The sequence below is a fragment of the Pseudorasbora parva genome, chromosome 13, assembly GCF_024679245.1.
Source record: "Pseudorasbora parva isolate DD20220531a chromosome 13, ASM2467924v1, whole genome shotgun sequence".
Lineage (NCBI taxonomy): Eukaryota > Metazoa > Chordata > Actinopteri > Cypriniformes > Gobionidae > Pseudorasbora > Pseudorasbora parva.
This window is the reverse complement of record NC_090184.1, coordinates 17,937,191-17,950,477: the sequence shown is the minus strand read 5'-3', so window position 1 is coordinate 17,950,477 and position 13,287 is coordinate 17,937,191. Positions and strand designations below refer to the sequence as shown.

The 13,287-nt window shown below is 36.9% G+C and overlaps 1 protein-coding gene across 2 annotated transcripts in view; it reads right to left on the bottom strand.

The window, feature by feature from the left end:
• The window catches only part of golga1 (golgin A1), a 31,129-nt gene extending 17,842 nt beyond the window's left edge, over window positions 1-13,287 (bottom strand). The window contains exons 1-9 of one of the 2 annotated variants that reach the window (XM_067413323.1): window positions 13,139-13,287; window positions 12,200-12,476; window positions 8,384-8,474; window positions 7,616-7,690; window positions 3,615-3,745; window positions 3,400-3,528; window positions 2,966-3,135; window positions 921-1,011; window positions 220-315 (exon numbers count right to left, since the gene is read on the bottom strand). In XM_067413323.1, coding sequence (XP_067269424.1) covers window positions 220-315; window positions 921-1,011; window positions 2,966-3,135; window positions 3,400-3,528; window positions 3,615-3,745; window positions 7,616-7,690; window positions 8,384-8,474; window positions 12,200-12,325 — 909 coding nt within the window. In that variant the 5' untranslated portion in view covers window positions 12,326-12,476; window positions 13,139-13,287. The remainder of the gene's footprint in view (window positions 1-219; window positions 316-920; window positions 1,012-2,965; window positions 3,136-3,399; window positions 3,529-3,614; window positions 3,746-7,615; window positions 7,691-8,383; window positions 8,475-12,199; window positions 12,477-13,138) is intronic. The other variant, XM_067413325.1, reaches the window with a different exon arrangement.

Here is a 13,287-nt window from a genome sequence, read left to right as displayed (position 1 = left end):
ATATATATATATATATATATATATATATATATATATATATATATAAAATAAGGGAGTGTTTATTCTGATGTAATTACATAGCCTACATGTTTTGATTGGATGCCACTCACATGATCGCCTGAATAATTTGTCAGTCTCAGACAGTAATTTTCACTTGCAAATGAGAGTGAACGCTTTACATTATTAGTATCACTGAATTCTTTGCTGAGTAAATCAGACCTTGCTCTTGTGCTGCTCATGCTGTAGCTTTAGCTTATTGTGTTCAGACTGGAGTTGCTCCATTGACTTCTCTAGTGCTTTTGCACTGCTTTGTGCCTGGAAAGCAAAAGAAACAATTACATGTGGGAATGATTTGTATCATACCATTAAAAAAAAATGAAAACATATTTAAAACCATATGCCAGTTTGTTTCTTTAAATAGACATTGGCTGTTTCATCTGGAGTGTATGGTTACTTCAGGAACAATTTTACTTTACTTCAGGAAGCAAAAGAAAGGGTTTAAATATTTATACAACAGATTATCTTAAAGTTTCTTTTTCATTTTTCTTTAATTTTAGTAAAAAATGGTCAAGGACTGTCACAATGCAATTATTGCTTGATAAAACAATTGTACAAGAGATGTAAACCGTCAGCAATAAAATAAAGACAAAATACAAGCAATAAAAATAAAATAATGAAACTATACTAAATAATGAAATGCAAATAATTGATTTGAATAATAATAAAACAAGATTCCTTCATAATAATACATCATGAGCAATGCTATAACACTTATAAATGCATAAAATCATGTATAAATAAAAGTGAAAGAAATGAAAACACTTATATGGGAGTGGTGACTATATGCTCCCAAAAGTAACCTTCTTGGCTTCTGAGTGTCATCTGTGCTGATGTTGAGCTGAAAGTTGTCAAGTGCCCACCTTCTGGAAATCCTGTGAGACCTGCTGGATGAGCTGCTGTAACTCCTGCTCTCTCCTCTCGGCCTCCGCTCTCTCACTCAACAACTCATCCCTGAGAGAGACAGCGAGACAAAATTATGAAATAAGCACAATCTAAATGCAATCTCTTTTTCAGAAGGAAGAATTTCTATCCAAGATCTATGAGAGATCAAAATAGAGCAAATCACCTTTAAAAAAAAAAAAAAAAAAAGTGTTTTGACAAGTCATTGCTTATTGTGCCAGGACAGGAGGTGGCTATGAGTGTTTTAAAAAGTGTGTCATTGAATGATTCATTCACAAATGCTGATTCATCCAATAATGAAACAAATCATTATGGATGAGACATGACTACTACATTCAAATAATTTTGTCAGAACCACTAGTAAATTATTTTGTTTTCTAATGTTTTTTCTACAGAATCGCTTGATAATCCCAATCTTTAAAGGGGGGGTGAAACACTCAGTTTCAGTCAGTGTCATGTCAATCTTGAGTACCTACAGAGTAGCATTGCATCCTGCATATCTCCGAAAAGTCTTTATTTTTTTTATAATTATATAAGAAAGATGCGCTGTTCCGAGTCTTTCCGAAAAAAGCAGAGCGGGTGGGGGCGTGTCGTGTGAGCGGAGCTAAATAATGACGTGTGCAGCAGCGCGCTGTGAGTTGAGTCGAGTGTGTCGTAAAGCTGTTCCCCCTAACAGCGGGAAAAAAACTTTATTCAAAATAAAAATATGGCTTTTAATCAGATACAGCCATACATCTATGATCCGGAATCAGACCCAGAGGCTGCAGTTGAACAGGAGCAGCAGCAAAAACGACTAGAGCAGGACGTCTGTATGTGGTACAAGTTATACACTAACTATATAATATGCTTAGCGGCTTGTGTTATTTACATATTTATACTTGAATTATATCGTCGTATTTTTGTCTTTGAAGGTGTACATGTGGGAAGTGCAGTTGTGCACGTGTGTTTGTGTGTTTACGCGTGGTTTGTGTAGACAATTGTAACGTTAGCAAGCGGACTGGTTTTGCACCGCAGGCTAGTGTTTACATAGATAGACACGGAATAGTAGCGCATTTGAATGAAGAAGCGCGCTTATTTAGTTCAACATATTTCCCCACTCTTTGTGTATTGTTGTTTGGAGTGCTTTTACAATACACAAACATAAAGTTACACATATAGTGGCCAGCTAAACAAATGTACACGCACTACACATCGCATGCTCCATTGATCAATTAACTATACGTGATCATGTTTGGGCTACTTGATGAGCATAGGCAAAGACACAAACATTTGAAGCAGTCTCACTCACCGCCTGCGGTTCTAACGTTGGGACTGCTCCATCATTCAGCATTAGGCGATTGGAAAAGCCGGCGTCAAGCTGGGCCTTGTTTATGAAACAGTCGGCACCGAAATGCAGCGAACAGATATAAACATTCGCGCAACTCAGTTGCTGATCCGGAAAAGCAAATTACATCCACTGTTGCCTTAACGCGGGGTTTTGGGGAATCTGTGCAGGACTGTCTTGGTCTGGCAACCAAAAACACACTTTTTTGGTGACATTGTAATTGTGCACATCACCTGTGCAGCAGCCTACGAGCCAGCGCTTTGATGGGTGTAGGCTGTTGCTTTCGCTCTCTCCCTCTCTCTCTCTCTCTCCCTCGCTCTCTCTCACGCGCTTCCGGTAGAATTGTCCGTACGGCCCATACAAGGAAATTCCGCCCCCATTAACGTCAAAGGGGACGCATGATCGCAAAAAACTTGCCGAAACTTATGACTAACCGGAAGTAGTATTTTTGACAAAGAAATACTCCCATCAAACGTCCACCTTAACTTTTGAAACTTTGTCTATGTTTAGTATGGGATTCCAAGTCTTTAACAGTGTAAAAAGATCAGTATGCATGAAACAGCATTTCACTCCCCCTTTAACTAAAAAAATCGTGATTCTTAATTTATTCATGCAGCTCTAATTGAGATATAACACCCTTGGCATTAGGGAAGTTAAGTTCTTCTGTACTTCCTCACACACCTTTGAGCCTGTAGCTGTGAGTTGATCCTGCACATCTCCTCGTGTTCCTCTCCCAGTTCATACAGTTTGTCTTGGGTTCGGCTCAAGGTCAGTCTCGCTGTGTTGAGCTCCTCTCCTCTCAATTTGAGCTCTTTCTCCCGATGACTCAGCTGTTCCTCTCGCTTCAGGAGCTGCAGAAGAAATGCCCACTTACAATCAGGCTAATTAAATCGTTTGGGAGGAATTTGTTCTTGTTGGCTATATTGCAATGAATATAAGCTACTCAAGTTTTCCGACACAGCTTGGTGTTAAATGAAATATTCCTTTAACTTAGATAAGTATCAGAGTAAAAATTATTGTTGAATGCTGAAATGTGTAGGAAGGTAATTTTTTCAAAGTATGTGTTTTTGCTATAAACAACTAATAAAAGGATACTCAAGGTTTACTCTGCTGACCATGTGTTTGACTTTAGCCAGTTCCTGCTGCTGAAAGCCCTCCAGCTCATCCAGATCATCTCTCTTCTGAAACAGACTTAAACTCTGCTCTGTCATCTCGTCTAACCGAGCGGTCAGTGACAACTTCTCCTGTTTGAGAGAAAGAGGACGAAGCAATTATGAATTATTAAGATATTAGATGCGACTTTATCCAATACGTCACAAAGCATTTTAACCTGCTCCAGTGAAGCCAGCTTTTCCATCCACTCCTGGTCTTTCTTCTCTAACGCTAAGGCCATTCCTTCTGCCATCTTCGCTCTGTTGGCCTGAAAAACTTCATTCTGGTCCTGAAGTTTGCGCATGGACGCTGATTGAAAACAAAAATAAGTAAAAAAAAAACTAAAATCTTTCCGAAATCCTCCTGAGACAAATGATCAGGATAATTTTCAACAAAATCCCAATGGGCCGCATCTGTGGTAAACAGTCCGTTTCCACAGACAATACTCCAAATGCGTCCCTCAGTGTGTGTAAATGAACACCAAACATGTTTATAGTACACGTACTGTATAATGAAAGCTTAGCAGAAAAGAGATCATTAGGGTTTAAAAGTAGAAATTTGCAGCTTATATGTTTGTTAAAGCACATAAATGAATTATTCAGCAATTCAAATGTTTAAAAGTAAGCAGGGAATATTCCTGAAACTCTTAAATCAGCCATAACAGTATACCTCCACGGTTAGGTGTTATCACAGATGGTAATGCTAGACTTAATATATGTAAATATTTTAAATATCAATACATAATGTATTAATTTTTATCTTTGTTAGTGTTGCATTAATGTTAGCACATTTTCATTAAATTAAATGAAAAGAACAACAACATTGCTTAATTTCCAGATGTCCTTGGTAGTAAAGCTGTAAAACACATTGTTAGTACATGCATTTATGCATTTCAATTGTAAGCTGCATTTATCCTCTAAATTTGGGTCTAGAAATGTCAGTGCTTTCGGATCATGACAATGTACCTTGTTATAGGCACAATCTGTTGAAGAAATAAAATGTCATCAAAAGTGGCAAAGAACTTTTGAGGACTTTTCTCTATATGCCATGACCCCAACAATACATCTTTCCCAGGCACTGAAAACTCCCAAAGCAAGAGGTAAGAATAATGTTTCAGGATCAAGTCAAGCTCCACCAACAGCATTTATTATTATTATTATTATTATTATTATTGGCATATTATTGATTAATTTACCAAAAAGAGTCCTTGACTCATCCCTTTTTTAAGCATAAAAAAACATGTGATGTGCATGGTAACAGTATCAAATGGCATTTTATTAATATAGTGTTGTTACAGTTTATTAAATTGTTTTAATAATTATTATTAACAGCTAGTGTGATAGAATCAATTACTGACCTTATCTTTGTAAAGGTGAATCAGATATTTAACTACCCAAATAATCAATTTCACTTAAAGGTGCAGTGTGTAATATTTATGCGGCTCTATTGACAGAAATGCAATATAATATACATAATGTTTTCAGTTGAGTATGAAAACCTTACATAATGAACCGTTACGTTTTTATTACCTTAGAATGAGCTATTACTATCTACATACACTGCGGATACACTTACAGTGAAATCGCCATTTTGCACCGCCATGTTTCTACAGCAGCCATAAACAGACAAGTTCTCTATGTGCTTCAAAATCGGAGGGGTGAGGGGTGGGCGGTTGCAATTCGCAATGTGTGTGTGTGTGTGTGTGTGTGTATGTGTATATATATATATATATATAAACAGTGATGAAAACTATTTGAAAAGGAAAACTATCAAAGTATTTGAACACCCTGCTATTTTGCAAGTTCTCCCACTTGGAAATCATGGAGGGGTCTGAAATTGTCATCGTAGGTGCATGTCCACTGTGAGAGAAATAATCAAAAAAAAAAAAATGTTTTTAATCCAGATATCACAATATATGATTTTTAACTATTTATTAGTATGATACAGCGGCAAAAAAAGTATTTGAACACCTGTCTATCAGCTAGATTTCTAACCCTCAAAGACCTGTTAGTCTGCCTTTGAAATGTCCACCTCCACTTTATTTATTATCCTAAATTAGATGTACCCGTTTGAGGTCGTTAGCTGCATAAAGACACCTGTCCACCCCATATAATCAGTAAGAATCCAACTACTAACATGGCCAAGACCAAAGAGCTGTCCAAAGACACTACAGACAAAATTGTGGTAGAATCATGCTTTGGGGGTGTTTTTCTGCACATGGGACAGGGCGACTGCACTGTATTAAGGAGAGGATGAACAGGGCCATGTATTGCGAGATTTTGGGGAACAACATCCTTCCCTCAGTTAGAGCATTGAAGATGGGTCGAGGCTGAGTCTTCCAACATGACAATGACCCAAAGCACACAGCCAGGACAACCAAGGAGTGGCTCTGTAAGAAGCATATCAAGGTTCTGGCGTGGCCTAGCCAGTCTCCAGACCTAAACCCAATAGAGAATCTTTGGAGGGAGCTCAAACTCCGTGTTACTCAGCGACAGGCCAGAAACATGACTGATCTAAAGAAGATCTGTGTGGAGAAGTGGGCCAAAATCCCTTCTGCAGTGTGTGCAAACCTGGTGAAAAACTACACGAAAGGTTTGACCTCTGTAATTGCAAACAAAGGCTACTGTACCAAATATTAACATTGATTTTCTCAGGTTTTCAAATACTTATTTGCAGCAGTTTCATACAAAGAAATAGTTGAAAAAAATCATACATTGTGATTTCTGGATTTTTTTTATAGATTAAGTCTCTCACAGTGGACATGAACATACAATGACAATTTCAGACCCCTCCATGATATCTAAGTGCAAAATAGCAGGGTGCTCAAACAATTATTTTCCTCACTGTATATGCATGCATGTCTGTGTGTGTATATATATATATATCTCAGTGGTGGGCCGTTATTAGCGTTAACATGCTGCGTTAACGTGAGACTCTTATCTGGCGATAAAAAAAATAACGCCATTAATCTATTATCAAAGTTGTGTTGGGAGCTGGGTCTATACCAAAGTTTCCCAACCCTGTGGTGCCATCTGACGTGAGCAGGGGTGCCGTGTAAAAGGTGCCGGCACGCACTTGCACCGCAGTTCATCTCACATCTGATGACGCATCTTTAATATGGGTTGTAACTTGAAAATAATGCTTTATGTATGTTTCTGTCGATGGATACACATGCTGGCTTCTCAGTGATACACTACAACAACAGCGATAATAAAAGAAAAACGTGGGCAAAGTGGTCTCTCTTTGTAAACTGTTCAGTGCATGCAAGTGCTGCCGTATGTTCGAATATGACCAGTTATTTCACCATCATCACCCGGGTGTAGAGCCAGAAGACACGAGTGAGAACTCACTGCGAGAAGATTTATCTTGTGTCTCAGTGCGCAAATATTGAGTTATCTTTCAAGTCTTGCACTTGAACGGACAAACTCACACAAAAAGTATGTCAACATGTCCGTCTTGACATCTTCAGACGTGAAGGCGTGCGCTGTGTATTACGTCACATAAGGACGCACACTCAAAAGTAATCAGGTCAGGTCATTTACATGGTGATTTTTTTTCCATTTGATCGGTTTATGAAAAGGTTTATCCCGCCCCTCTCAGACTGATAACAATTTCATTCGGTTTGGTCATTTTAATTCCGATTGATGTGTTTATATGGTGCATTTTCATTCGGACTGGACTTTTAAACCGATTACAGTGCTCCATGAAAATGCACCTATTATTTGGGTAGCACACACATTCTGAAAGCCTTCGGCAGAATTCAGATGAACCATTTTAATCTAAATTAATCTAGATTAATTTCAAAATTAATCTAGATTAAAAAAACAATATCTTTGCCCACCTCTAATGTGTGAACCTGCACTTGTCAGTTTAATTTAAACAAATGAGGGAAGAAATAATTTTCTGTTGTAATATTCATGATTGGAAATGCTGTTGATAGAGCTTAACTTACCACACAGACCAAGAGGTTTGTGATGAAATGATTGAATAAAGGTGAATAAACCATTTAACTTCTTTTTGGGGGGTTTATGATCAAGAAACAACCTTACAACCTTGATCATATGCAGCTAGAATGCATGTTTGTGTAAAAGAATCAGACAAACGAATGGGAAACAGAGCAGAGGAGAGAAAGCCAAAAGAAGGAAGAGGTGAAAATGGGAGGAAAAGAACGGTACGTACAATCCTGATACTTCTCTAATGCAATCTCAAGCTTCTCCTTGGTCTTCTGCATTAGCCGAAGCTGCTCAGCGTAGTCTAGGGTTGGGGAATGGGATACCGACACACACAAACACACGACCGGAGGGAGGCAGAGGAGGATGAGGGGGAGGATCACGGGTAGGGCAGGAGGAGGGACAAAAAACAGGGACGAGAAAACAAAGGGATAAACATGATTGAGAAGATAAACAAATGGAGGGAAAAACAGAATGATTTTCTGAGATGAGAAAACCAGACTGATTGTGAGGCTGTATAATGACAGCTACCTGTCACTGCTGACCTCTGACCTTTAAACTTAAATACATCAGCAGGTCAATTATGCAATCATCTTATCTAGCACTTCTCATTTAGGGTTAAAGACGTTTCTAGATCAGGCTATGTGTAACTGCATACCATGGCAGGCTGATAGTGAGAGCCAGTTATCTATTATTTATGCTGATTTTTCCAGGCTGTTACAGTGGAGTCATTTGCATTCATGCCTGGTTTACTCTGCGATGAATGTGGCAAATCAAATGCTATGTGCTTTATACATTTCAATTGTGGCAAATGCTACAGACTGAAATAGATCCACCACGTAAGAGGCAAGTGAGAAGGGTGTACAAATAACAGCCTGCATCTAGTTTTTCCTTTTCTCACTGATTTCGTCACGGTGGCCTTTCATATTTTCCCCCTCTTTCAGTCTCTTTCTCTTGATGCGTTTACATGAGTTTCACTGTATTATATTGGCGATACCTGAGAGTTTGGCCTCCAGCTTTCGAATCTGATCGTTTCTGCGCTGAATCTGAGAAGAGACGTCATCTCTGGAGCTGCTGCCATCGGACGCCTGAAAGCGAAAGATACAGATGAAGACACATCATCCTAAAAGCACCATAGAAAAAAATAGGAATACACCCATTACCATTTAATACTGAATTATATATTATTTATAGTTCTTTGTTGTTGTTGTATTAATTATTTTAAATGTTATGGACAATAACTGATAAGTGACTAATACTAAAATTGTATAATGCTGTGTAAAAATAAAATCAACGGTTTTAAAATGTAAGAATGTAGGCTATACAGCAAAAAAAATATACACATTGTATAGTATTTACTTGACTTAAGTTATTACTTACAAAGCAATAAATGGTTAAGCTCCCCAGTACTTGAGCGAGCTCTAAACACATTATACTCTATCACATCTATTGCGGTCCCAAAACTCTGGCCAGTTAGCCTGACAAGCCAGACCCACATCGAGATGTTGTTGCTATATGATAAATTAAAATAAGCTAATAACATCACCGTTTTCTCCGGAACGACTATACAGCCAAATCAAATTTTGTAACAATATTGTCTTGTTTAACACTGTGAAGCTGCTTTGAAACAATCGTCAATGTAAAAGCGCTATATAAATAAAGTTGATTGATTGACTGTAAGAACAATGGATATTTATTATGAGATTTGCTAAAAACTACATTAAGAGTTTTTAAAATGAACTCAGAGCATGAGAGGAAAGCAAGGATCATGTAAAATTGTAAAAACTGTAGAAATGAGCATGAGCAATTAAATTTGACACACAAATTTGATGAAATGAAAAAACACAAAACAATATTATTCGAGAAATTACCAATATGCACATCCTTCATAAGAACTATAAAACACAGAAGGGAGACATACCCAAAAGTTAAACTGCACGCATGTAAGTCACTTAGGGTTTTACTTTAACAATTAAAACATTTACATTGTCCCTGGGGTCCAAACACATCAGTTCCTCTCCATAAAACGCCTATAAGGGTGGCTTTGATTTAGACCTGTTACTGATACTGTCATTCTCCATCAAGCCTCAAGGCTTTAATTATTTAGGCCGAAAGACAACCTGAACCTAACCCTGAGTGTGTTGCAATTAATTGCTAGAGGACAAGAGTGTCAGGTTACACTGGTTTGTCAAAGCATGTGGTATTATTTAGCATTTTCTAAAATATCACTGCTGGTTTCTAAAGCAGCATAGCATAGCCCTTTAGTAATAACCTTAGGCCCTTTTTACACCTGGTTTTAAAGGATTAGTTCATTTTAAAATGAAAATTATCCCAGATTTACTCACCCTCAAGCCACCCTAGGTGTATATGACCTTCTTTCTGATGAACACAATCTGAGTTATATTAATAAACATCCTGATGCTTCCTTGCTTTATAATGGCAGTGAGTTTGAAGCTCAAAAAGCACATCCATCCATAATAAACATACTCCACATGGCTCCCGGAGGTTAATATAGGCTTTCTGAGGCAGTATCTAGCTGCCGGCAAACTGCCTTCCATATTTAACTTACAAAAAAAGCGAACTTGCACAATGCATCACTAGAACGTAGCGTAAGAGTTTTATGCGAGATGCATTACACTTTCTTCGTAAGTTGAATACGGAAGGATGTCTGGTAAAAGCTAGATATTTTACTTTATAAAGTTTTAAATATGGATTACAAAACCCCATTGATTCTGATATTATTGGAGTATGTTAATTATTGATGGATGTTGGAAGCATTAGGATATATTTATTAAAGGGTTAGTTCACTCAAAAATGAAAATTCTGTCATTAATTACTTACCCTCATGTCGTTCGGTCCGTAAGACCTCCGTTAATCTTCATAACATAAATGAAGATACGCTGATTCATAACGTTCAAAACTTTGCTTTAAAATCACAAATTATTGTAGAGTCACTGTAGTGAGACAGGTTTCGTAACAATATATTTAGTGCCTTTTATAGGTCTTAAGAGAGGAAATTACATTGGTGTCAATGAAGGCCTGTCTGAGCCATCAAATTTCAACAAAAATATCTTCATTTGTGTTCCAAAGATGAACAGAGGCCTGACAGGTGTCGAATAACATGAGGGTAAGTAATTAATGACAGCATTTTCATTTTTGTTTGTTAGTTCACCCTTTAATATAACTCAGATTGCGTTCAGCAGAAAGAAGAAAGTCAAACAGCCACAAAAGACCACCTACTTTCCTGGCTAGCACCCAGATGGGATTTAAACTTTGCCAGCTGAAGACCCAAATTTGGTTTAAAGACAAAAAAGCATACCAAGCATTTTCTTTCAACATTCTTGATTTCTAACACACACACTATCAGAGCATAAACAGAAAGTTGCTGCGCTCTGTATTGCCGTTGTCTCTGTATGCGTTCAAATGTAAATAGCGCAAGCCTATTTTGCCCATTAGATCGAAAGATCTGAATAATCCCATAGAATCCCATAGATTTACCCACCCGTAGACCCTCCCCTCAAATAAATCAGGACAGAAGTGAACAAACGTGGACAAAAGAGACAAATTAGAAAACTAGGTTTGCCTCCCTCGCCTACTTGTGACCTGATCGACCAAAACGCATCTTAATACCAGGTGTCAACAGGGCCTTAGACATACTAGCAGGTTACTCAAGTGGAGCACTGTGTAAACAAAGCCAGTACACAGTCATACGACTTTCTCTAGAATGGATACTGTAGATAAGCTAGACATTTGAAACAGAAATAACTATCATACTGTTTTACTAGGCCATTCTACTTTTGCAATAGGAAATATTTAGGTATTTACTATGTCCACCAATCAAAACATGTCAGCTGGTACTTTACTTGACTTGGAAGTAGACTCGGAAGGTTTTGGATTAGAATAATATTTCAAAAATCAGTCATTCAGACAAGCCTAAGAGAAACATACTGTAGCGTTAGATTATTAATATATATTATATATATATATATATATATATATATATATATATATATATATATTTTTTTTTTTTTTTTTTTTTTTTTTTTTGAATGCATCCCATTTATATTGATCAAAAATGATTTTCTATTTCAAATAAATGCTGTTGTTTTAAAATTTCTACTCATGAAAGTACCCTAAAAAAGCATCCATTTTCACAATAAAAATAAGCAGCTATAAACAATTATAAACATTGATAAAAATAGTTATTAGAATTTTGGTATTAGAATTATTTCTGAGATAACGTGACACTGAAGATTGGAGTAATGATGTTGAAAAATCAGATTTGCCATCACAGGAATAAATTACATTTTAGAACAAATTAAATGTTAACTGTTGAGAAATATTTGTAATAATATTTTACAATATAACCGCTTTTACTGTATCTTATAAAATTCAGTAAAATTATAAAACTTTACTGTATATAGTTTTTGTTTTGTTTTACAAAAAAAGTTACACTAAAAATAAAATAAACATTTAACAAATAAATGTATCCTTGATGAGCATAAGGGACTTCTTACAAAATTATTTAAAAAATCTTAATCAACATTATAAATCTTATCAAAGTTTAATACATTATTGTTTGGTAGTAATTAGACATTATGCAGTAATATATCAGTGTGACTCAGATATCATCATCTTTTCTTCTTTTTTTGCAACAGATCAATTAACTTAATTGGTCTAAACGCCACAAAGATCTAATATAATAATGCAAATAATGCAAAAATTGCATGATGAAGACATTGAAGACTGAAGATATGAAGATCACAAAGAACCAAGAGTTACACAAAAGTAGAAAGTAGAAAGGTCTACTCACAAAGTCATCGCCTGAATCTGCACCCACAGAAGTGATGGACTCTTTACTCATGGAGCGAGGGATGCGGCCTGTACGAGGGGCAGTGGCGGCCTCCTCTGCCAGCTTCTTCTTCAACTTTGCAAACATTTCCCTAGTGTTAATGTAGCCTATATCCGTGTGTGAGAAGCAATGGTTTGAAAGACGCTCTGAGACACTTTAGGGTCTTCGTAATGCAGAACGGGTTATATCCACGGCATGCGCACATCTCATTCTGGGCTTACTCTCTGCTGCTTTGACTCTGTGGAGACAGTCACAACACTAGAATTACTTTAGCAGAAGAAATTTACTTGGTCCAGTCGTCAAAGGAATACAATCAAATAAGGCTTTTAACCAGAAGATACTTTTCTGAATAAAATGAGAAACCTGCATCCCAAGAAGACTGAATTGCTTAGTACACAACACTGTATAGTATACATCTGTGCCTGTGTATTATGAGGGTACTCCTGTTTATGTAGTAGTGGAAGTGGCATTTCAAAAGAGTATTACACTTATATTAATACTTAACGTATACTTTATTTAAAGCAGGTGCACTGTTTTCACGCAAGACATTGGCAATACAGTAGCGTTATCCAGAAATATCAACTTCAACTTCAAACAAAATTCTAATGCGTTTCGATGCTTTATAATATACTACAGGACAAAAAGTCTCAATGTTGACATTGCTTGATATGCTACACTGTAGTAAGCTAACCAGTGTCAGGTTTGATAATGACACGTAAGCTTGATGTCAAAACCATTTCTCTATCACATGCTGACAGTGCATGACAACATCTAAACAAAACTGTCAAATAAAAAACGTAAAGCGGAGAAATATAAGATATTTTGTAAACAAGAGCTAGCTGATGTTAGCTGTCGTGCACCTTCCTTCCTAAACCAACAAACAGACAAGCGTAAACCTACCGTAAAAACTCCATATACCCTGAAATAGCTGTTTTTTATTGTAATGAGAATGCACGTTTAACGCAAATAACGTTATTTCTCCAGGCGTTACATCTGTGTGTGCTGTTTTTGTCGGGGTTAGCAACTGGCTAACTAACTTCACCACGTAA